Below are 24661 nucleotides of genomic sequence, written 5' to 3'. Positions count from 1 at the left end.
CCGGCAGCCAAACAAAATACGAGAAAAATGTGGCCTCCAAGATAGAAAAACAAAATAACCACTTCTTTAATAATTTAAACATAAAATGCACACCACAACACTCCATTATACGGCCACTTTGTATACGTGCATACGACAGTTTGAGTGTTTGACAAATCGCAAATGTTTATGAAAGTTTCGTGGAAATTTATACCAAAATATTCTAATCATTAGCTACTAATGTGTAAAGTGCATTCAATACATTAAGAATGGGACAGTCGGCGGGTAAAATCGGTAAGTCAAGTCAATTAGTAAATATTAACACAGTGCATTATTAACACTTGGCCCGCTGTGTGGGGTCATGTCGTATGCCTATTTATATAGCAAGTAAACTGCTTGTGGGCAGCCCAAGAGCAGTGAATAGCCATATAGCTTATGTTTCGTGTATGTAGTCATTTGATTTCCTATTGCACATTTGCCAATTGGAGTTAAAGACTGCGTGCCGCATTCCAATGGGGTTTGTGACCTTCTTTCAGCCCCAACACGCGCACTGTAACAGCTGTTTGCCTTAGCGATGACACTGTGCTGTGCTTCCGATAGTTTTCGAAAGTTACACTTTGAAAGTAAATGCAAAAAGGTGGCAACGCTGAAACCAATGCCGAATATTCGTTTCAAAAATTCAAAATTATAGCACTATTTACGACAGCGCTCTTTGTTTTTATAACAGTATATTCTAAAAATGTAGTATTTATTGCATAAGCTCCGAAAGAAACAGGAAAAATAGTCCTAATCCAATTTCCTCTATTTCTATTAACATTATGAAATAAATAAAAATATAAATGTTTATCATATTTTAGAATATTTCTGATTTTTCTATACAAAAGAATACAAATTTATGAATTCATAAAAGCTATTCAGTATTAGGTGAGGATTTCAGTAATAATTTATAGAATTGAACTCTTTTAAAAGGTCTAAGGACCAATAATTACTGCGATTAGCATTGAACTGAATTAAATGAGATACTTAAGTATGGCTCATAGTTGCATAGACACCTTTTTACCTAACAAAACACCTGTACAATGCGTACAAGTATCCTTTATGTCATTTTACGAAAAGGCAAAACCTGTCTCAATGCAATAAGGACATCAAATCCTTAAGCAGCTTAGGGCTACGGAAAGTCAAAAATCTGAAGTAGTGTGGAAAAACTCTCACACGGCTATGCAAACAGTTTTTTTTATTAATAGACGGGCGCGAACATTGACGTAATGCAAGGATTTCATGTTACAGGTGCAAAGTCCAGTTACCTGTGCTGTTACCTGATTATAATTTGGAATACTCTACCCCAAAACCAGGGGAAATCTTTCTGATTTCAATGCAGGCCTTAGACAATAAATTGTAGAATTTATGGCAATGGTTTCTTACAGAAAGCAGCTTGTAGGAAAAGTAAGGAAAGGACAGCGAAGGATAATGGAAACCCCAATAAGTGAAAAAGCAAGAAAAGACACCGAGTACAGACAGGTAGACAGGCACAGCATTTTGACCCTGACCGAAACAAAGGGACAAAACAATGGCCAAGGAACTCAGCCAGAACTCACTCGGCATCAATCTCTATATATGACTTGGCAAATACGCCAGGTTTTCCACACAAAAATGTCGAAAGTTTTCTTAAACAAGGCAAACATCGACGCAAGGACTCGCTGGGCATCAAACTGCAAATATGACTTGCCGAACACGCGAGTTTTTCCACATTTCCTAACGGTTCGTGACGCGTACGATTCCCACTTATTCCCGCTCTCCTCACATATGTTGATTTTTCTCGCTGTGTATTTTGGCGGGTATTTTTGGAATGTTCGATTCTTATATTTGATTAGCGTATGCGGATGCGCCTGCGCAAAAGGAAGTGACGGCGTGCAAACCCAAAAAAAAACGCTAGATTTTGATCGGTTTCACCCTCAGCTCCTATATACATATGAAACTCCTGTCCTGCCCCGCCAAGCTGCACAACTGCCGCAGTCGCAGGTATGCAGCAGCCAAAAAGGATCGTTTTTATATATAGACTGTTTCCTATGCATTACATGTAAACATATGTGTACACGGCAAGAAAAGTATTTATAGTTGTTCATAGTAAATTTGATTGAGGAAAATCTTAGGCTGTATTTTAAACAATTTTTTTAGATAAGTAAAATCAAATAAAATCAAAACCAATTAGACGAAATCTAAATTTTAAGAAGCATTTTAAAATGATTCCAAATTTGAAAATCTAGTTTTTTCACTTATTTATAATTTACTTGTTTTTATTCGTTTTGTGTTCCATTTTTTTAGGATTTGAATTTGTAGTTTCAATAAAAAATGTGAACGAAATGTATTTTAAAATTTTATTTTAAATTAAAAAAAAAACACATTTTTTATATTATTTTATTCGTTATATAACTTGTTTAAAGTAAAAATTGTCTATTTGTTGAGCTTTTAATATATTTAATTAAAATTCATTATAAAGCTCAATTTATTTTATTTCAATAACTTAAGACATACACTCAAATTTCTCGTAGTGTAATGTCTGCTGCTGTCGCTCTCAAGTGTTTGCGTAATTTTCATTCTTTCGTTTCCTTGCTTAAGACTGGATTAGTTTTCTATATTTATATACAATACACAACAGTTGCTATTCTCTCTCTCTCTCTGTCTCCGTCACTCCCTTGCTCTCTGTCATATGTGATCCTCGAGATCCTTTGCATATGTCGTTTTCTAATTAAACACGCTATGGGCAACATTTTTCCTCTGGATATTTGTTACACTTTTCGTCTCTAGAGCTCAGTTCGATGCGATTGATCCAAGTTCGAAGATAAAGGAATGAGGGTTTCTTTACCTTTTTACAGCTGCGCTGCTTATCCAGGTGTTTGGTCGATGAGCAACAAAAATAACAAATATTTAAATTGCTTGAATCAAACTTTGACTTCTGCGCACGTTTCAAAATATAAAATCGTTTAACTTCCGATAACATTAATTTCATTTTCATTTAGTTTATCTTTTATGCTGAAAAGCTCCATGTCATATCTATGGCTAATTTATCTATGAACCACTTGAACCCTTCATTAAATATAATACTCCGACGATATATTGATATTAAGTTCAATTTAGATTTAATAGGCAATTGTCTTTTTATCTATTCACACTCGAGCTGCTTGTCTATCAAGGTTAAGGTGTTTACATTCACCTGCTTGTGCTGAAATTGAAATTTTATCACATCATTTAGATAAACTTGATATCGTTTTATTGGTCTGAAATGTGATGTGATATACTTTACATGCATTATTTTAAAGATAACATTTAGATATATAGAGAAATAAATTATTTTTATAAAGAAAAAATACTTTTTTTAAGAGGTAAATATTATTTCGTTAAGGTCGAAGTAGCTCTAATCTGACTGCTTAGAAGGACACATTACAGGGCAGATCTTCAGGATAATAGATCTTTCTAAGAGCTTCATCATCTGAACTAGTTGATTTTTTTAAAAGTCTGATTATTTATATCCTATTTAATTTGGGAGTCTGAGTAAGTCCAATACTACAGAATATATCTTGAGAAATTATAAACTAATCACAAAATTTTAAACGTTAATCAGTTTACTTACAAACAGAAACACAATACGCTACAACAAATAAACTTTTTAACTATTTTCTTTAACTTCATTGATTTAAAATCCATTTTCAAACAAATTTCGAACTACTTAGTCAATATACTCTAAATATATAGCCTAAACTGAGCTATTCGTAGCGCTTACCTTTTGCACGTACAAGAATGAACTTTTCCAGAAGTATTTATATTCTATTGGGTATTGAAACTTTGGATGAAGGGTTGGCATGAAGCCGCATATCGTGAGGCTTAGAAAGGAATTCGTAAAGTAAAGTCATTTCAAGAAGCTTTCTAGCTATAAGAGCTCTAGCTAAAGTGAATCCTAAGTGAAGTCTATTTAAACAGCTGCGTAGCTTTTGTGGTAGAAACTGCCTTAAGGACATTTGTATTAGCAAATGTCTGATCCTGTGGTTTCTTCTCTTTTTTTTGTTTTACTATTTATATTAAATATGTGGACAACTGTTGTCTGCGATGCCGAGGACTCTTGATGAGGGATAATAATTGCTTTGCCGGCCACAGCGATGTCTGGCAAATGCTTTTACAGACGCTGACAGCAGATGCAATTCGCCAGATCGGAAAGGATCAGCAAACGGACAGACAGACAGATAGACGGGCAGAAGGACGACAGACAAAAAAGCATTTAAATTTTGATATTAAAGTGGGAAATGCATATTCAGCATCCTGGCTGGCAGCAGGCGCGCGTTCCATCTTAAATGCAAGGAAATACAGCTGCTGTCGCTGAGCCTGGCCGAAAGTAAAGCAACAGCAGCAGAAACAGGACACGCTGTCGAAACAGGAACCACCAGTGCAAAAATCGAAAAACCTACCCCCAATAATATATATATATATACATACACATATATCGTGCAGATCGCTCGCATCTGTGGCTGCATTTTGCATTGAAAGGGTTTTTCAGTTTGTTTGTTTGCTCGCTGGCTGACCAAAAATAAAAACCAGGTGTAAATTTTACCTCTCTCAACTCCTTTATCCGCTCACATGACGATCATATGCATAGCGCAGCGCAGGCCAGCACTGGGCTTGGCTCTTTGTTGAGGCTTGACAAACACGTGGCGGACGTGCGCCAGTTGTCTGTCGTTGATAAGACTCCACCAGGCCTTAAACATACATATGATATAGACCACATATGCAAAGTATATTTAGATTTTTGCCCATACACTCAGCGAAATGTAATTTTCTTTAAAATAGAAGATCCTATTTTGCTGCTTCAAATTTGAGCATGATTTTGATAGTGTTTTCCACCTAGAATTTAAGCATACTTTATATTGATCTTGGCTTGACAAGTTTATAAATCTCTTTGTTCTTTAAGATGTGTAAAATGAGTGAAAACCTCAATAGACTTTTAATTATAATTAATTAAGGTAAACGAAAAGTTTACACCGTTTAAGAATTTTCATGCTGAAAATAAGCTAAAATACTCTTACTTGAAATACTTCTGTTTTCTGTTGTGATCTGTTTCTCTTATATCATTTTCAATATTCGTACATGGCCTGCAAAAAATCTTTCAATCCGAAAATTCTTATGAATTTTTTTTTTGCCAAGTGTACGAAAGGCGCCCCCAAAGGCAGCTGCCCCCATCTGTTTCTCTGTGTCTGCCTGCCTGGGGGAGATAATTTGGTATTTTATTAAGTTTTGTGCAATATTCAAAGTATTTTATGTTTAAATTTAGAATTTTTATGTTGTGTGTGATCCCATTTGCAAAAATATACTCCATGTCGCCTCTCTTTCTCTCTATAGAGCTGCTTGTGCGGACGATCTCTCCCACGAACGCTTGGAAACATCTGCTAACTGGTTTATGGTTCCTTACCTTCTGCTTCTTCTTCTTCGTCGCCTTGTGCTGCCTGCGTCTTCTATTTGGCATTTGTCTTTTGCCTTGACAATTGTCATCATTTCGTTTTGTGGCCTTTGGGTTCAAGGTTCTATTGTTTATCAGATGTCATATGGTTCTTCGTAGCTCTACGGAGTACGGAGTGCGTTGCCAATTTCTATCAATAACTGTAGAGAATGGTTCTAAGCCAGCGTTTAATGAGACTGCCAAACGAAAATCTCGTATACCGTATTACGACTTTAATGATCTCATGTGCATTATTTACTTTTCTATCATAGAATAAAAGTTTACTCACTTGGAACTTGAAAATTCCATAAGCATACCCCTGAATCATCAGAGAATACTCTTATCAATATCTGATTTGTGGGCTATTCCATAATAATCGATTAGACGGCCGATAAGAAACTTTTACAATATTTGTTTTTACAATACTCTACTCTTAAGGGGACTTCACACAGATTAGTCCCTGATGGGACTGCAATTAAAAGCCCCTACAATTCCCAAACATGGCGAAATGATATAGCTGGCATTTGAAATAGAAAGAGAATGAGAAATCAAATAAATCATAATTGAGCACATTTCAAATTTCTATATTGCTAAAGTCCAGATAAGAAACTGAGAGAAAAAATATCAGAAATTATTCAGTTTTTCGCAATTAAATGTTGCGATTTATTTACGAATTTTAATGATAAAAGCAATAAATAGAACTTCGTGTAAAAAATAAAATAAAAGAAATCAATTTACTGAGCAAATATATTTCCAACTTAATCAATTTTAAGTATTCAAAAAAATCATAAACCTAAATTGCTTTACATTTACAATTTGAACTTAGAGACATTGGAGACCTGTTAAGAAAATCTCATGATTTAGTCTTTTGTCTAGACAATATTAAACTAATTAAAACAAGCCATACTTTCGCCATATGAACTTTGCCAACCTACAAGCCCACAGCCAAAAACACATAATAATAATAAAAAAAAAAAGTTTACATACGCTGTCAGTTAGATTTCGGGTAATAACACTCAACTTTGGTAGCCAACAGACCTTTTATCGCCACATGGTAGCTAGCAAAAAAAATGTCTTGAACTTTACTGAACTTTGGCCAAAAAAGTGCCGCAAAATAGTTAGCGGCGTCTTCGCAGCGCAAAAGAGCAGCAGCTTGGTCAAAATGCAGGCGGCTAACAAACCTGGCCTAGAACAGCCGCCAGCAGCAGCAACAACAACAACGCTATTCGGCTATCAAGGTGCACACAACGATCAAGCAGGAACAACATTGAGAAAATTATAAGGGAGGTTCAATACACGCGCAAAGCAGGCACAAAGCGAAACCATAGTAAATAAGAAACAGCTGCAAGTAGAGCTGCGTCGGTGTATCTGCCTGCGCCGCGCACTCTTTTGCGCGCTCTCGCACTGTTCATCCTCTCAGTTAGAGATGTGCTTAAGTTGCCGATATATATATACCAGAAATTGATTAATAGCAATAGTTAAACTAGTTGACTGTATTATATACCAGTACATAAAACAAAATCTTCTGTTTGTATTACGAATTTGATTAAGCATATCTTTAAGGATTCAATAATAGCGCAAACCACTCGACTTTGCTTCGTAAATGCCTGGCTTGTTGCTCTTGCACTCACGCGTACATCACTAGTCAGCTGACGCTGGCGCTGACGCCGCCGTAGACGCCGTCACTGACTGCGCAGCCTTTTTACTTTGCTCGTTGACTGGCGCTGTAGAGAAGTTTCAGTTTGAAAATAAACGTTGAAGCTGGCGCACGCGTTTGTTCGTTTCGCTTCGTTCCGTCTCGTCTTCGTCCGCGCTTGTTCGTTCGCGTTTGTTTGTACCGTTGCAAACAATAAATAAATCAACAACAAATTACCAAAATGTTTTAAATGTTCGACAAACTCTATGCCAAATAAAACAAAAAGAAAAGTTTGCACGCACGCAAAGTTTTTTGTTCTCGCTTTTTAGCTTTTAGCGCATTTTGTCCGTTAGTTTGTTCGAAATTCTTAAATAAAGCCGTTCAAAATGGGTCTTTCGGATATACCAGTCAACTATATGCAGCAGCAGCAACAGCAACTCCATCATCATCAGCACCAGCTAAATGCCGCTGCGGCCGCTGCACACGTTTTGGCAATGGAGAACAGCGAACTTTTGATGAGTCCCAAGGACAAAATGTCCAGCAAAAAGAAAATGCATTTGCTGAAGAAAATCAAGAAACGCTTCGGACTCGGTTAGTACAGACAAAAAAGAAACATTATTTCATTTAAATTGCAGCGTGCGAAAATCCATCTTGAACTACATAAATAATTCATGGCAAAAGCTACTTGAATTCATTTTTGCATATCTTGAAAATAATTCCCACATAATATTACCATATGCGTGGCTGTGTGTGTGTGCTCTTAATGAATGCGGCAAAGATAAATAAATACATTTTAAGACAAAAAACAACAACAAACAGTTGCTAGTTTCTGAATACATTAGCGTTCTTTTTTTCTCTAAATAAAAAGATCAGTAATAAAACTCACAGCAAAAACCTCTTGAGATTGTTTAAACAAAAGGCACCAAGTCGCGTGTGTCTCAAAATTAGACTCGGAAACTCATTTTTTACAAAGGGCATAAATCTAATGCGGTTATTTCTCTTTATAAATAGATGAGCACAAGTTATGCCTGCAATAAACTTCTACTGAACTCTGTTTCTATTCGTTCCAAGAAATATAAATCCCAGGAATTTAGACAATTCAATATGACAGCTTCACAATTCAGTTAGACATGTTCAGTTAAATGTTAAAATTAGCGTAACTTAACAGAAATTATATGAAGTACCTTTGCTAAATCCAATGGCTCTTAAGTATTCCAGTGTAACTTAATTACATCAAATGAGCTTTCTATTATTTCACAGCCTTCCAAAGTGCTTCCAATTTCCTTCCAACACTGAAACGCCGGAAGCGCCTGTTGATCTCTCATCCACGAAAAAAATAAAACTAACAAGAAATGGCAGAGTCCATAAACGACCTCAAATCAAGCAAAAGCTTAAGATATATACACACATTTATTTGTATATATATATATTTCTTACATATATAGCACACGACGCGATTATGTTTACATATCACAGCGATTGCGGCGCTCAATTTTTGACATTTTGTTTTGATTTCTGTTGCTGCAGCTGGAAAAGCCTCTCTTGGCTCGCGTACTCTCTCAGCTCTTGTTCTGTGCAGGCGAAGCAGTGCCAGACCGGGAAAAAATACCTTACCAAGCCCCAAGCCAATGACGCATACATTACGACCATCCGCCACACCCCTTGCGCCCCTCGACTAGCCCACCAAGTCTGGTCAAATTCCCCATTCAGCAGTTGCAGAGTTCTGTTGTTGTTGTGGTTGGATTTGTACGCGAAGCGCCGTTTCAGCCGTCGGCAACTTTGGCAAAGCAAGAGCAAAAGCAAAAGCCAAAGCCAAAGCAAAGCAACAACAGAAAAAGAGCAGGCAGAAGACAAGCTTTAGAGTTGGATTAGGGGAAGGGAGCGGTGGCTTGAGGCGAGCTATGGCTGCGTTTTGAGACTTACCTCTTGCTCTTTCTCCCCTTCCAATTTTATTCCATTTCGTTTTGAACGTGCGGCATTTGCGCTGCGTATCGGTAATCAATGAAATTACTTTGTTTTTGTTGTTGTCTGTTGCTGCCTCGAATCAGCTGCTTGTTGTTGTGTTATTATTGTAGTTGCTGTCTTTGTTTTTTCTCTATTACACTTTGTTAGCGGTTATTGTTGTTGTTGTTGTTGGTATGTCTTCTGCTGTTTGCCTGTTGGCATGCCATAGACAGTCTTCGTTTTGGCTTTGGCTTTGGTTTATCTGCTTTTACTCGAACTTCTCACGGTTTACTTTTGTTGTTGCCTTTGCTGCTATTGCTGCTGGCGCTGCCAACTTTACTCAAATTTCAAATGCATTCTGTGGGCTTCATTTGTTACGCGCCGACAAATATTTGCTCAACAGTGCTTCTCAAACTCCCCCAAGCACGCACGTAAAAACACATACATGTGCATGTATGACTGTGAGTGTGTGTGTGTTAAATAAAAATCGCACAACTTTCAATTGCTTCGCTCATTTTTTTTGTTTGGTTTGCTTTGCCTATGAGCTCATGAGAGTGCCATGCGTCAGCCTTTAAGGCTTGCGGGCAGTGCAGTACACGCACACACACACACACAAAAAGATATTTTTATACTTTTTTTTGCTGTTTGCGGTCAAGCCGATAGCCATTTGAGCAGATAAGAGAGTTAAACAACTGACGAATGTATAGAACTTTCATCTACTACTACTATATACTCTAATATACATACATAAACATGCTTAAAGCTGTCTCGAAATAGAACAAGCGTTATTTAAAGAAAGGATTCGTAACCTTCAACTGTTTATGTTTGCTCGCCTGCGTAAGCTTTGTAAGGAGACGAGCGATTTCTTAGTGTTAATCAATGAGCTGAAAGGAAAGACAATAAAGCACAGTCTTTGCTTATTATTTATCATAGTGACCTACATAGTTTTTATGTTTTCTCTCCATTGTTTATCAGTTAATGAACCAGGCTGAGAGCTGAGCACTTGCAATGGCCGAGCATATCTACAAAGAAATATTGTTAACAGTTTGCCAGGCACATAGATAATAGTTGTACACCTCTTAGATACATAGATAAAACCGTCTTGGGTGTCGCAACACAGCTGGCCAGGTAGCAGCAGGTAAGGCGGCCAAGATGCGGGACAGCTGCCTTCCACTTCTTCCACTCTCCGCTCTCTCGGCAATTAACTCACGCAAAAGGCAACTCAGAGCAATTATATACGCCCTGGTCGGACGACAGGGCTGATAAATCAAGAGATAGATAGATACCTGCCTACGGGTTGTCCAAAAAAATATCCACATTCAGCTGTTCATCGATTGGGTTTTTATTTTGGGTTTGGTATTCTTGTTTCGCTGTCATGTTTTCATTTTTTATATTTTTTGTGGCGTTGGCATTTTAATAAAGCTTGGCTATTCATTAAAATTTTGGTCAACTAGATTTTTTGCCTATTTTGCAGCTGTTCGCAGCTTTTTTGCATAATTATGAAGAGACTTTCAAAATTAACATGTTGCGCCTATTAGCTGATCTAATTTTGAAATGATGGAACAGCTGGAAAGAATATGCCAATTAAGAAAACAATGCCAATGCAAATTTTGAAGGGCTTATGCGAGGAGGCGTAATCGGCGCTTAAAAGAGAACGATCGCAGGCGCACGTACAGTTATTAAGTTTTTCCGAGTAATAAATACGTGATAAAACAATAAAAATCCACTTGCATTATTATCTACTCACACTCAAATGCATTGTTATAATTTTATAATGATGTGTAAGCTCTTCAGTTGTCTCGGTCTATTATACGCGTGCCTATGTCTGGCTGTCTTCTTCTCTCTTGTTGCGCTTGAGTGATTTAATTACTAAGAGGCAGCAGCAGCAGCTGAATTGAAGTGGTCTAAGAGAATAGAGAAGAAGAGGTTGCGACGCTGCTGTGCAGTCAAGTGCGCCGGCTTCTCACATATGTGTGAGGAAATGCAATATGTATGTGTGTGTGCATGTAACTGTTCGCTAGCCCTTTCTCATCAAACGTAGCAACAATTGCAACGCTTCGATAAACAACAACAAAATGAAACGGAAGAGAGCCAAGTCCGCCATCTTATCTTTTTCGAGTATACATAGCTTGTGTTATTTTCATACTTTATATATGTTTGTACATTTCTTCAACTGAAACGAGGCTCCACTTGCTATTTTGAGCGTTGCGTTGCTTCTTGCCAGGGGTCGCATGCTTCGCTGCCCATATGGAAAACAACCGAAAAGCCCCTTCTATCCCCCACCGCCACCTACAATATACATACATATTTCCATAAACACATAACAGACAAGTCTCATAAACACCGCGACTTGTAAAAATAAACCATGTTAAAATTGACTTGGACACCCTCGCAGCAGCTAATTATATAAAAATGCGACAATGTGTGTGTGAGTGTTTGATAGATTGAGGCAATGCTGTGACAGTCATTGAACCCTTGAGGTGTGATCAATATTTTTAGCTGAAGCCAAGCAGGAACTTTTAACCAATGCACGGTTCTCTCTGTCGCGCTGGTAGGGGAAATTTCGCTGCAGGGAAATTTTACTGTTGCAGTGCTCACATTCAAACAATGCCACAGTTTTTACTATTGCGTTCTTACTCTTTCACACATACTCACGCACATGACTTTGTCATGCATCCCATAGCAGCGTCATCAGATTTCGCATAATCGCATAAAAAAATGCATTGTAGAACTGCAGCAGCAACAATAACAACACTCAATAGTTTTGACCTCTCGCCGGCCCTCGACTATCGTCGGCCGTTTATTGTGCAATTATTTCTTGTTTTTTATTATATTTTATTTGCCCGTTCTCTGTGGTCAATTTGCTCATTTGTGCTTTTACGGCTTCTGAAGTTGCAGACAAACTGAGAGAGAGTGAGAGATGGAAGGAAGAGAATAGCGAGTATGAGTATGTGTAATTGGTCTGACGCTTTAGTGGTTTCCGCTGCGACAGAGCGGAAGCAGGTTTGCATACATCAAAAGTAAAACAGCAACAAGTTGCAGAGCGGGCGTTCTCTCTTTCACTCACTATTAAAGCCCAAATTTGTATTTGGCAATTGACATCAACGGTGCTGCTGGGCCTACGCACCGGTTTTCTGTTGTGTTGTCAAAGGTTATAGGTCACGTGTCAGCTTACATTGTCATTGTTGCCCACGTGCGTTGGCAATGTGGAACGTGTGGCAACAATTAACGCGAAGGCCTCTTTAATTATTGCCGGAAATGCTTGACAATTAAAGTAAAGGCGTGCGGGCGGCGGTGGCGGCGTCTGTGTAGATCGATTACAAACTGTATCAATTGGCGCGGCCCACGCTGCCACTGCGTTAGTATTAGTGGTCAATTGACAGAGCTGCCAGATGAGCCCAGCTTTGAGTGGGTGAACTCTTCTATGGCGTGTGGCTTTCGCTTAAGCTTCAACTTGTAGGCTTGTCCAACTAAAAGCCCACATATTAACTCTCATTTTAGACGCCCCGAGCCCACACATACACACACAAACAGAAACTAACGCACACCTATAACGGGGAAAAATTAGTTAGAAAAAAATTCACATTGCGTGGGCTGCGCATAACTCAATTTGTGGGCAGACCTGTGCGGCCAGTGTTGCCACTTGTCAGGCAATTCTCACACCCATAAAAAAACTAACTTCCACATTGAACTCTATGCGAAATTCTTGTGTATGCAACAAATCAGCGTTGATTTATGTTAATTAATTACGCCATTTATGGGCGACTGCAAATTAACATATAATAAAATATATGTAAATGCATTCATTCATGATAAAGAATGAATGCTTACAAAAGTTATTTGCTTTAAGGCGTCAATTGATTTATCAGTAGAAAAAGTTTTACTTGACTTGATGTCAAAGTTGTTTAACATGTAAATAAAATAAAGCTTTTATTGCAAGCTGCATAAAAGCAGTTCCTTTTGTACTCTCAAAGCTCATTAATATGTGCAAATCTGTTCATTTTAACACATTTAGCTAGCTTAAAGCTCTGGCCTTACCACAAAAGCTCTCTTATGTACTCACAATTACAGTAAATCATTTTAGCTCTTTTTATTATGACTGGGTAATGCCTTGTAGTACTCTTCAAGCCACTTCGAATTTCAATCTAATGATCACTCAGCCCCACACACAAATGATTTCTAACGATCAATATACATTCCGTCTTGTGATCTTCATCGTTGATCTGTTACATGAAGTTGGCCAACAATGGCCCATCCGAGCAATTTGAGTGCTACCTCAGCTATTTTTATGACACCTGCATGATTTTCACATATATTTTTTGTTTTTGCCTATTTTCCACCCGCAGCTGTGTCTGCCCCGTTGAGAGTTTACTCATCGATGCTGCAGTTGCAATTATTGTTGCTTGTTACAGGTTTTTCTGTAGCCGAAAATAGTCAAGCATGCACTTTATATATATATATATATATATATATATATCTCCTATATATACAAATTTGGAGTCGTGGGAATTTTTTTACTTTTTGCTCACGGCCAGCGTGGGAAATGTTTGAGACGCGTCTGCACTCAACGGTAAATCAGGTTTTTCCTTTAGCCAAAAATACAAAACAAAAAAAAATTGTATACGAAAATTTGCCTGCGATCGTTTGGCAGATCGTTCGTTCGCTTCGTTTTCGGTTTGGCACAGTTCGGTTTTTCGCCAACTGAAAGATGTCGGCAAAACTCCAAAAAGCTCTCTGAACTCTGCTCGGCTGAACTTGTACAGCAGTCCCTGAACGACTGTAATGTGCGCATCAGATTGGCCAATTTGTGCAGAGCTGATCATGAGACGAAAATGCTAATTGAAATGAAAAGAAATATTCAAATTGCAGCTGACAGATAGTTAACTTAAGGCGATATTTCGGTGGATCATTAACACTGACTGGCCGATATGATCAGCTCTGATCACTTCGATTGAACAACAATTTAGCCAGCTCTAATGACACGTTGTGATAAACGTACACAGCTCTGCAGTTATATGATCGTTTCATCTGATCGTACTTACTCACAGATATGTATATTGCTGAGACATTTAAATTTGTAAATGTATGATCGATTATTATGAGTAGTTGTTATCTTATCACTGATTATATTTAACTACTTCTATAAATATTATTACTGATATGTTTACCTTGGTTTGCGACGATCAACTGATAGGCAACTGTAGGTGGAGGAGGCTTCTCTTGATAGCTCAGCGATAAAGTGACACTGGTTGCCAGTGATTTTAATGATCTATGCTATGATAGCTAAGACTTCTAAATTTACATTGATACTGATCGCAACTCGCTTAGATAATCTGTGCTATGATGCCTTCTATTCATAGCTAAGGGCATCAAGTGATCTATAGCAGTTCACTTTAGTTGAAAACCTGCGGAAATACCGATCGTAACTGTGTTCTATCTTTAGATGAACTGCTCATTGATCAATGATCTACACTATGATCGCTTCGCTTGATTATTTTTCCCATTCCACTTAAACTTCATTGATCAATTATGGGTTTCGGATGCAAACATATCATACTTGATTGCTACCCTCTTTAGTCCTTGCCCCATGATCATTTGTGATCAGCAGTTGATCATTTTCCATCCGGCATTGCTAATACAATTAGCCCAACCGTCATGAACCCAACTCCATTTACCAATTGAGCGCCCAGCTAATTAATTGACCAAAGTTGCCAGCTGATTGAAATGATCGTCGCGTAGCCCGTTAACCGTTTGATTTAAGCGTTGGCTTCAAGCGAACAAAAAGAAAAAGATAAAAAGAAAACATGATATTACGAGTATTTCATTCATGTCGACGATGTCTGGACTATTGAGGTCTGGGGGCTTTGTCTGTATCTGTCTGTCTGTGTCTGGGCAAAAAGTAGGCGTCGCCATTGCCGCCGCCGCCGCCGCCTGGCGACATCCTGCAGCTAATAAGCCCCAATACACGTAGCCACGATGAAGAAGCAGCAGCAAAAGCAGCGCAAAACGTGATTTCCGACTTCCTCGTTCATAAATATTGATGCAATGCATTCTATGCTCATGTAGTTGTTGGCCTAGCTGCCAGATCTTTGGCATTACTTTGAACTGGTCTGCTGCTGCCACTGCTTCTTCATTTGAGCTGCTCTCAGCTAAGCGGAAGTTGAGCTGCTGCTGCTGCTGCTGTTGCTGTTGCTTCCTTTGAGTCCAACTTCCTGGCTGCGCCGGAAGCGCACTTAACATACAAGTTTCTGTTCTTTGGGTTTCCACAGTCACAGATTTTTCTGCCTATATGCACCTACCACTTTCTCCCCCTCCCTCTCTCTCGCGCTCCCTGTGTCCTTTCCACTCTCACCCCTAATTCATAATCGGGGCAACGAACGCATCGTATTTCAACCCTCGACAGAGATACTTTGCCTCTGTCTCTAGCTTAGTTTCAAATTTTTTGTTCGCTTTTCGTAATTTTGAACATCTGCCGTTTCTTTTTTTTTGTATTTTGTTTTCTCTAGCAACCCTTGTTGATCGCATTGCTACCCTTAGCCGCAGTCAGCCAGGGTTGTTTTACCTGTCTCGGTGCAGCTGCCTCGCTGAGGCACGGGCAGCTGCCACATGCCGCCTGATCAAACAATGCCCAAAAGGATCCTTCAAGACGCCGTGCGACCGCCTGTTGTGCGTGCCTCTCTGTCGCTCTACCAACTTCGTCTCTGTCTGTGACCCATTGTTGGGACGCTGCCACGCGCCGCATATCAACATGGTAATCAGTCTGCCGTCTGTCCGCGTCATTGTCCTGCTGTTGCATTCGCCTCTCATCTCATTTTGTGATCGGGGACAACTGTTGCTGGCATGCCGCCGCCGCCGCATTCCATGTGCCCCAAAGCCCCAAACCTGTTGCCCTGAAATAACTGAATCCACATTATTATCGCAACCAACTGCAGGCAACATATTTTTTTCGTTTGGTAATTTGTCTTGCAGCTGCTGCAGCTCTCAAGCCCTCAATGTGTAATAATTGCAATAATCAGTCGAACAGCTATATGAATAGGTGTTTAAGGTCTTTAGTTAACATGTAACTTTGAAGATTACAAGAGTTAACATTATAAAAGACGACATAAAGGTTAGGCTTCAGCGTAACATTAAGATATAGCTTAAACATCAAGTTATACTGTTTAACATTAGGCATCAACATTAGGACTTTGCTTCCAGTTAGTCTTTCATATGACATTACACATTTCGTCATTTTAATTAACATGCAAACTGGCAACCTTTGCTAACAATTAGTTAAAATTAGTCATCATGTTAACAGTATTAAAAACATTGTTTATTTATTTCAATATCGAGTTATTATAAGTCATTTGAGCTGTCTCTTAAATGCGATCTGGCAACCTTCGCTTACCTAACTTAAACAACAGTTACAATTACCAGATAGATTTTTATAGCAAATAGCAGCGCAGCTCAGCTCAGCTCAGCTCTCGAGTTACATTCAGTCACAGAAAATATTTAGTTGTTCACGCAGGTAGACTTCAAGCATTTTCATTTGACTGCACACACACTGCTCGCTCTCATTCCCTCTCCCTCTTGAGACATTCAACGAAGCGTACGGATTCCTAAGCCCATGTGCTAGTTCTCATATTACAAAACTCTTTAACAGTAGCCCCTTAGGCAAAAGGCATTAACCCCTTCGACATGAAGAAATACCCCTAAAATTTAGATCGCACAGCACGTGACTTTGATGTGGGCGCAGATTATTGAACTCTTTATTCCATTTTCCTTCTTTTTTTCGATTGACAATTTTGTGAAATTGCTTTTCGATCAGCGTTCGATATGAGCTGAGAGAATTTATAGCAGCTGTCGCTGCACGATATTCTTGGAACAGTTCAAGTGCACAGAGTTCTAGGGAAAGGTACGAAACTGCTATGTGACGCAATGCTGAAGTGTTGGGTACAGCTCTCAGCAGAGTTTTCAAGACATTTCCGGGCTAATTGAATGTTAGATGAAATCCTAATGCCAGGAAACCCTGAAAAGATCGACTGTCATCAATTGTAAGCTCAACAATTGCACAGCAAACATGGCTTAAAGCTTTCCCTATTCCCTGTTTACCGTTGTCGAGGCTGAGAATTTCCTTTATTTAAATGTTTTTTTTTTTTTACTCAGCCATCGTTTAGCTTTAACGACAACAAGGTGCTTATCGAAGCTTTAAGCTTTTGTCATTATATTTGGAAATAAATTGAACTCTCTTGCATGAGCTTTAAGAAGCTTGTATTTTATTCTCTTTACTAATCTTCACTTGTCTCCATTGCAATTGCAGTTCGCCGCTCGCCCTCCTCCTGCCCGGGACCAAATAATTTGCCGCCTTTGCAATTCCATACGGTGCACGGCGACAATATACGCATCTCGAGGGATGGCACGCTGGCACGTCGCTTTGAGAGCTTCTGCCGTGCCATCACGTTCTCGGCACGTCCGGTGCGCATCAATGAGCGCATCTGTGTGAAGTTTGCCGAAATCTCGAACAATTGGAACGGAGGCATACGATTCGGTTTCACCAACAACGATCCGGCCTCGCTGGAGGGCGCGTTGCCCAAGTATGCGTGCCCCGATCTGACAAATCGTCCTGGCTTCTGGGCCAAGGCGCTGCACGAGCAGTACTGCGAGAAGGATAACATTTTATATTACTATGTGAACAACGCTGGCGACGTCATCTATGGCATCAACAATGAGGAGAAGGGCGTCATTCTATCGGGCATCGATACGCGCGGCATGCTCTGGACTGTGATCGACATCTATGGCAATTGCACGGGCATTGAGTTTCTGGATGCGCGCATTTATATGTACCAAACGCAGCAGCAGCAGCAGCAGCAACAGTTGCCGCAGCAGCTGGCGCATCAACAGCAACAACAAATGCAGCAACAACAGCAGCAACAGGTTCCACAGCAGCAGCAGCTCTCAGCACATCACCCACTCCAGCAATCACGGCGCTCGCTGCCAGGCGGCAATTCCGGCATCGTTGCGGATCACGAACTGGAACGACATGTGATGCCATCGCTGCAGTCGCTGCATTTGGCCGGCTCGGTGGCTGGCATTGTGGAGCATGATCTGGCGAACGGCTTGCCGCCGTTGCGCTATAACGCCAATGGACGGCTGATACCCGTGCCCTTCCACATAACGAAGGGTCGGAATGTGAGACTGTCGCACGATCGTTTCATTGCCTCTCGCACCGAGTCGGACTTTTGCCAGGGCTATGTGTTTACGGCGCGTCCCATACGCATTGGCGAGAAACTGATTGTCCAGGTGCTCAAGACCGAACAGATGTACATGGGCGCCTTGGCGCTGGGCCTTACCTCTTGCAATCCGGCGCTGTTGCAGCCAAACGATTTGCCCAACGATTCAGATTTTCTGCTCGATCGCCCCGAATATTGGGTCGTCAGCAAGGACATTGCTGCTGCGCCGCAGCGTGGCGATGAGATTGCCTTCTTTGTGGCGCCCAATGGCGAGGTGAGCATCAGCAAGAACAATGGCCCAGCTGTTGTGGTCATGCATGTGGATCAATCCCTCCAGCTGTGGGCATTCCTCGATGTTTACGGCTCGACACAATCGCTACGCATGTTCCGCCAGCAGCTGCCCAATATGGTGGCCTATCCCTCTCAGCCGCAGCTAGGCGCAGCTGGTGCTTGTGCAGCTGCTGCTGCTGCCGCCTCCTCCGCATCCTCCACAACTGCCTCCAGCTCACGCATGCTGCCCATGACGGAGTCACTGAACAGCCTGAATGCCGCACAATTGTTAGGCGCATCCAAAGTGCAATTGAATGTTACCCAATCGCAGAGCACCTTGGCCTCCAACGGCAATGGCAATGGCAGCCGTATGATCAGTATGCCCTCCAATGGGGACATCCTGCAAATCCAGCCAAACGGCGGCGGTACCGTGCTGGTCGTCAATCTGCCCCCAGCCAACAGCTCGCATGATCTCAATGGCCAGCTAACAGCACGACAGGTGGGCCCAACGGCGACCACTGTTAGCAGCAGCGGCATTCTAGCCGGTGCCTGCTCCAGCGGCACATTGATCAGCACCACCAGCAGCCAGCAATATATTGAGGTGAGTTGGACGCACCTAAAACCTAACACGTCTAGAATTTACTTTTGATTCAATATAAAGCTCAGAAAGTCAATTAATCAGCAAAGTCCTATAAATTTCACTAACTAAAGATTCACATTTTCGTTCTATTGAGACATGGTCACACTTATACACTAAAGAAAAGCAGTCTAACTATTGTTAAGTTGGCCGCGCCATATTCGCATTGAGCTAAATTTATTAATGAAGATGATCAGTTTAAGCACATTTTTATTAATTGTTATTATTATAAAATACTAATTAGTTGTTCTCTCTCGCCTTGCAGCCCGTTGCCCAAAGCACGAACACCTTGAATGGCAGCAAATGGAAGGACAGTCTCAGCGACCAGCAGAGCACCGACTCTAGTGCCGAGTGCACCATTTGCTATGAGAATCCCATTGATTCGGTGCTCTACATGTGTGGACATATGTGCATGTGCTACGATTGCGCCATCGAGCAGTGGCGTGGCGTCGGAGGCGGACAGTGTCCGCTCTGTCGGGCTGTCATCCGCGATGTCATACGTACCTACACCACGTAGACAGCCGACAAAACTAAAATAGAAAAAAAAAATAAACAAACAAAAGCGAATACACCTAAAACATAAAGAAAGCACACAAAACATAACAAAGCAATGCATTTTCTTCAAAAGACGCATCAATTTCCTAACTTTGAACTCGCATTCAAAATAAGCAAAAAAAAAAAAGAAACGAATCAATTTAATATTTTATAAACTAAAAATATCTTCAAAAAAGTTCGACAAAAATTGCTTAGTATTAGCAACTAGTTTTGATAGTAAGAAAGCAACCTGAATCAATTAACTGATAGCTGATATCAATATTTTTGCAAATAATTATAAGAAAAGCCTAAAAATAATTGAAGCAAAAAGAAGAAGAATATGACTTTATTTATGCTTAATATTAGCTGTATAAATATGTTTAGTGAATATATATACATATGTATTTAATTTTTTGTGATTTTAATGCTAAGTGCTAAAGATTTGTTTCAAATTTATATAAATATATATAAATATTTAATTTTTTAAAGAGTTCAATTGCGATGTATTAGCATGTTATATAACATTTAAAAAACACCAAAGTATTTTTGTATAGCTCTTAGTTTCATTGGCATTGACAAATTAAACAAGTTGTTGCAAATTTTTCGTATTTTTTTCAAACGAAATTTCAAAATTCTGTGCAAAAAAGTGGAAACCGAAAATCAACTTAATATATATTATACTTTTTATTTAAATCAGTTTGGTGCTAAATGTTTTGGATTTTAGTATGAAATTGTTAGGATATAAATATATATGAAAAAATTTATTTAAGCTTGCAGCAACTGAATAAAATGCACAATGAGAAACGTTAATGAGCACACAATATATATAGAAGAACCAAAACTCTGCCGTCAACTAATAACTAAAATAAACGAATTAATTATATAAAAAGTGCTTGAGAAAAAATCACACCTAAAAAAACACCAAATGAAAAAGAAAAGTTATTTTAATCACAACATGTTAAGGAAAATGTTGATTTTGCACCAAAATAGACAAGACATATTTTAATTAAGTTTAATCTTTAAGTACTTAAGTTAATTTCTAGTCAACGAATTATACTGAAGTTAAATAGAAAGGATGATTTCATTGGCAAAAATGTTTAGAAGATACAAAAAAAAAAGCTAAAAGAAAAGAAGCGCACGCTTTGCAAATTTTAAGAGATGCATTTTATGGCAACTACCGTTAAGTTTTGCACGGTTTTAAACAAAAATAAAACAAAAACCAACATAGAACAAAAGACTTTGCTTGAAAAATAATATATTTATAATAAATGGATATGAAGCGTCATAAGATTTAAAACGAAAACATGAATACATGCAGTTAGAGAATTGCCAATAATTAATTAACACAAAACACAGACAACCAACCAGAACAAATATAAACTAAACTTTACCTAAGATTGTATTAAAAAAACATGAATTGAAAGAAAAGCAAAAAAAATATTGCTAAATGTAGCAGAAGCTACTTGACTATTTTTGTTATAAGAATTAAAAATGAGAGATGAATTTCAGAGGAAAAAATGAGACACGTGTTATTGCCACTATTGATAATTAATTTTAATTTTTTTAAAAACGTTTACTATTTCGAAATAGAATGAAATGGAACAATGCCTAGTTATGAATAAACAATGTATTTATGAAACTATATATAGTATATGTAAGACAATGCAATGCTGTAATACCATTAAATACTTAACAAGAACATTTAAATTCGAGCGACTTTTTATTCAAAAATAATGGTTTTAATATTGGTTTTTCGTAATTATATTTGAATTTACGTTGTGTGCATCGATCATTTCTGGTGTTTTATGTACCTTTAAAACTATCGATGTATCGCAGTGCATCGTATGGCAGCTCTATACAGTTGCAAGTCGCGATAGACTTATCGAGTCTTTGGTTTTTTAGACTGCTACGGTCACACAGCACACAGTAAACAGTTTTAGATTTTATCGTGTGTGTGCAATTCGTGGAAGAAAATTTGGTAATACGCAACGAAATTTGGTGAAAACTTTCGTCAGTAGCGCCAGAAAATTATAAACATAATCCAGTTTCCATAGTGTTTGATGAACAATGTAAAAATTATTTGTATATAAGGTTAATTTGTTGTGTGTTTCCAAAAACTGTCCATATACACACAAATACACTCACATATACATTGGCAAACGTAGACAAAATACTAAACCCTCCCTCAACTCACGAATCATTTTTCAGAACCGTGCGCTGGGCCGTCGCGGCAAAGCGACCCACATAAAGAAAGCGAACAGCAGGGCAAAGCAAAACTAAGAGAAGTACTCATAAATACACCAACCAACACACACACACACATACACAGGAGAACATAAATACGTACACAACGAGTGAAAGAGTGTGCTAATTAAGTATTCGGATCATGGACGATGCCAACATACAGGACAAGGAGCGCTTTGCTAGCCGCGAGAATCACTGTGAAATCGAACGACGCCGTCGCAACAAAATGACCGCGTACATAACGGAACTCTCGGACATGGTGCCCACCTGCAGCGCATTAGCACGCAAGCCTGACAAGCTGACCATCCTGCGCATGGCCGTGGCTCATATGAAGGCACTGCGTGGCACAGGCAACACAAGCAGCGATGGCACCTACAAGCCCTCATTTCTCACAGACCAAGAGCTGAAGCACTTAATACTGGAGGCTGCTGATGGTTTTCTATTCGTAGTTTCCTGCGATACGGGCCGTGTGATCTATGTCTCCGACTCCGTGACTCCGGTACTGAATTACACACAAAGCGATTGGTACGGTACCAGCCTGTATGAACACATTCATCCGGATGATAGGGACAAGATACGTGAACAGTTGTCCACACAGGAGTCCCAGAATGCGGGTCGCATTCTTGATCTGAAGTCGGGCACTGTCAAGAAGGAGGGCCATCAGTCGAGCATGCGCCTGAGCATGGGAGCTCGACGTGGTTTCATATGTCGCATGCGTGTTGGCAATGTCAATCCCGATGCTATGGTCTCAGGACACTTGAATCGCTTAAAGCAACGCAATTCACTAGGTCCCTCCCGGGATGGATCCAATTATGCGGTGGTCCATTGTACGGGCTATATTAAGAACTGGCCACCTACGGATATGTTTCCCAACGTGCACATGGACCGTGATGTGGATGATATGGCTTCGCATTGCTGCCTGGTGGCCATTGGCCGGCTGCAGGTCACCTCAACGGCTGCCAATGACATGACTGGTAGCAACAATCAGAGTGAGTTCATCACACGCCACGCCTTAGATGGCAAATTTACGTTTGTCGATCAACGTGTGCTGCACATTCTTGGCTATACGCCCACCGAGTTGCTGGGCAAGATATGCTACGATTTCTTTCATCCTGAGGATCAAAGCCACATGAAGGAGAGCTTCGACCAGGTGCTCAAGCAAAAGGGACAAATGTTCTCGTTGCTGTATCGCGCGCGTGCTAAAAGCTCAGAGTTTGTTTGGTTGCGCACCCAGGCGTATGCCTTTCTCAATCCCTACACCGATGAGGTGGAGTACATAGTTTGCACGAACAGCTCCGGCAAGACACTGCACGGCGCTACGCCCGAGCAGCAGCAGCAGCAACAACAGCAGGTGGAACAGCAGCAACATGTCTATGTGCAGGCGCCGGGTGTGGATTATACACTGCAGCCACCGCGCCGTGAGATTACGCCAACTGGCGGAGACGCTGGTATCTATCAGATGCACATGCAGGCGCCACCAGCACGTCCTGCCTCGGCACAGAATACGCCAGTGGGTTATAGCTATGATGCCACGCACTCGCCGTATGGCGCCGCAACAGGTGGCGGCGGTCCCTCGCCCCTAGCTAAGCTTCCCAAATCAGGCACTTCGCCCACGCCTAATGCCTGGGGAGCGCGTCCCATGCCCGGACAGCAACAGCCACAACCAACTGCCACTGAGGCTTATCCAGCCTATCAGCAAAGCAGTCCGGCCCGCTCGCCGAGTGGCCCCACCTACACGCAGCTCAGCGCCGGCAATGGCCAGCAACAACAGCAACAACAACAACAGCAACAACAACAACAACGTCAACAGCAGCAACAACAGGCATCTGCGTATCAAGCGGCACCAACGGCAACACCTTGGGATTGGCAAAATGCGGCGGCCACACATACGGCACACCCGCATCCACATCCGCATCCGCATGCTCACCATCCACATGCGCATGCGCATGCGCATCCAGGCGCCGCTGTTGCAGCGAGCGCACAGCAGCCCCAGGGTCAGGAGTTCTCCGATATGCTTCAAATGCTTGATCACAGCGCCACAACACCATTCGAGGATCTAAATATTAATATGTTTAGCACGCAATTCGAGTGAATGTAATGACATTCGCTCTCCCTCTATCTCTCTGTCACTTACACCATTCGGAACTCTCTCTGGTAGGGATGAGCGCGTGTTTTACTCCATCATCTTTGGTACTAATATTTTGCAAGTACTAATTTTAAAAGCCACATCGCATTTTCTCGTGACACGCGCTAATCTCCTGTTCTCGACACAAAGCTCAGTTTTTAATTATTTTTCAAGTGCAATCTACAAGAGAAACATTTTCTACAAAATTGTTGAAATATTTTAGCCAGCATACAAACACATATAGCTTATGTACAAACGCAAGTCAAGTCAGATATAAAGCGAAAAAATTAAAATGTAATCTCGTAAATAGGCACTTAGGTACATAACGGTAGTCACGTACCGTACACGCTCTCGATATCGATATCAATGTTTGCTTCCACATGAAAAGCCGCCAACCCGCACACACACATACAGAGACAAAACCTCTGCCTGTGTCTCTGCCAAGCAGTGTAAAAGTATTTGAAATAGCTGTAAATCAACGACACTCATTATGCAAATTGCAAAGTTTATTAACGAACAAAATAACACTATTTGATATATGTATATATAAATATATATATATATATATATAATTAAATACTTACAAGTGTAATTTCTAGAC

The 24661-nt window shown here is 40.2% G+C and overlaps 2 protein-coding genes across 5 annotated transcripts; both read left to right on the top strand.

Annotated features, from left to right (window-relative positions):
- The first annotated feature begins 7 nt into the window (after positions 1–7).
- LOC111604837 (protein neuralized) lies at positions 8–19936 on the top strand. Of its 2 annotated transcripts, none has more exons than XM_023323067.2 (3): positions 8–273; positions 17341–19121; positions 19423–19936. In XM_023323067.2, the coding sequence occupies exons 1-3, from the start codon at positions 249–251 to the stop codon at positions 19672–19674; spliced, it is 2058 nt and encodes a 685-aa protein (XP_023178835.2). In that variant the 5' UTR covers positions 8–248; the 3' UTR covers positions 19675–19936. The 2 variants fall into 2 exon arrangements, with proteins under 2 accessions (XP_023178835.2, XP_023178834.2); XM_023323066.2 differs by lacking the exon at positions 8–273 and adding an exon at positions 7270–7688.
- A 1645-nt stretch (positions 19937–21581) lies between these two features.
- LOC111604921 (aryl hydrocarbon receptor nuclear translocator homolog) lies at positions 21582–24597 on the top strand. Of its 3 annotated transcripts, none has more exons than XM_030222882.1 (2): positions 21582–21669; positions 21900–24597. In XM_030222882.1, the coding sequence occupies exon 2, from the start codon at positions 22078–22080 to the stop codon at positions 24025–24027; it is 1950 nt and encodes a 649-aa protein (XP_030078742.1). In that variant the 5' UTR covers positions 21582–21669; positions 21900–22077; the 3' UTR covers positions 24028–24597. The 3 variants fall into 3 exon arrangements, with proteins under 3 accessions (XP_030078742.1, XP_023178937.1, XP_030078741.1); XM_023323169.2 differs by having other exon boundaries at positions 21612–21760; XM_030222881.1 differs by having other exon boundaries at positions 21612–21782.
- The last annotated feature ends 64 nt before the right edge of the window (positions 24598–24661 follow it).

This window comes from Drosophila hydei, unplaced genomic scaffold (assembly GCF_003285905.1).
Source record: "Drosophila hydei strain 15085-1641.00,03,60 unplaced genomic scaffold, DhydRS2 tig00000063-arrow-pilon, whole genome shotgun sequence".
Taxonomy (NCBI): Eukaryota; Metazoa; Arthropoda; class Insecta; order Diptera; family Drosophilidae; genus Drosophila; species Drosophila hydei.
This window is presented reverse-complemented; position numbering and strand designations above follow the sequence as displayed.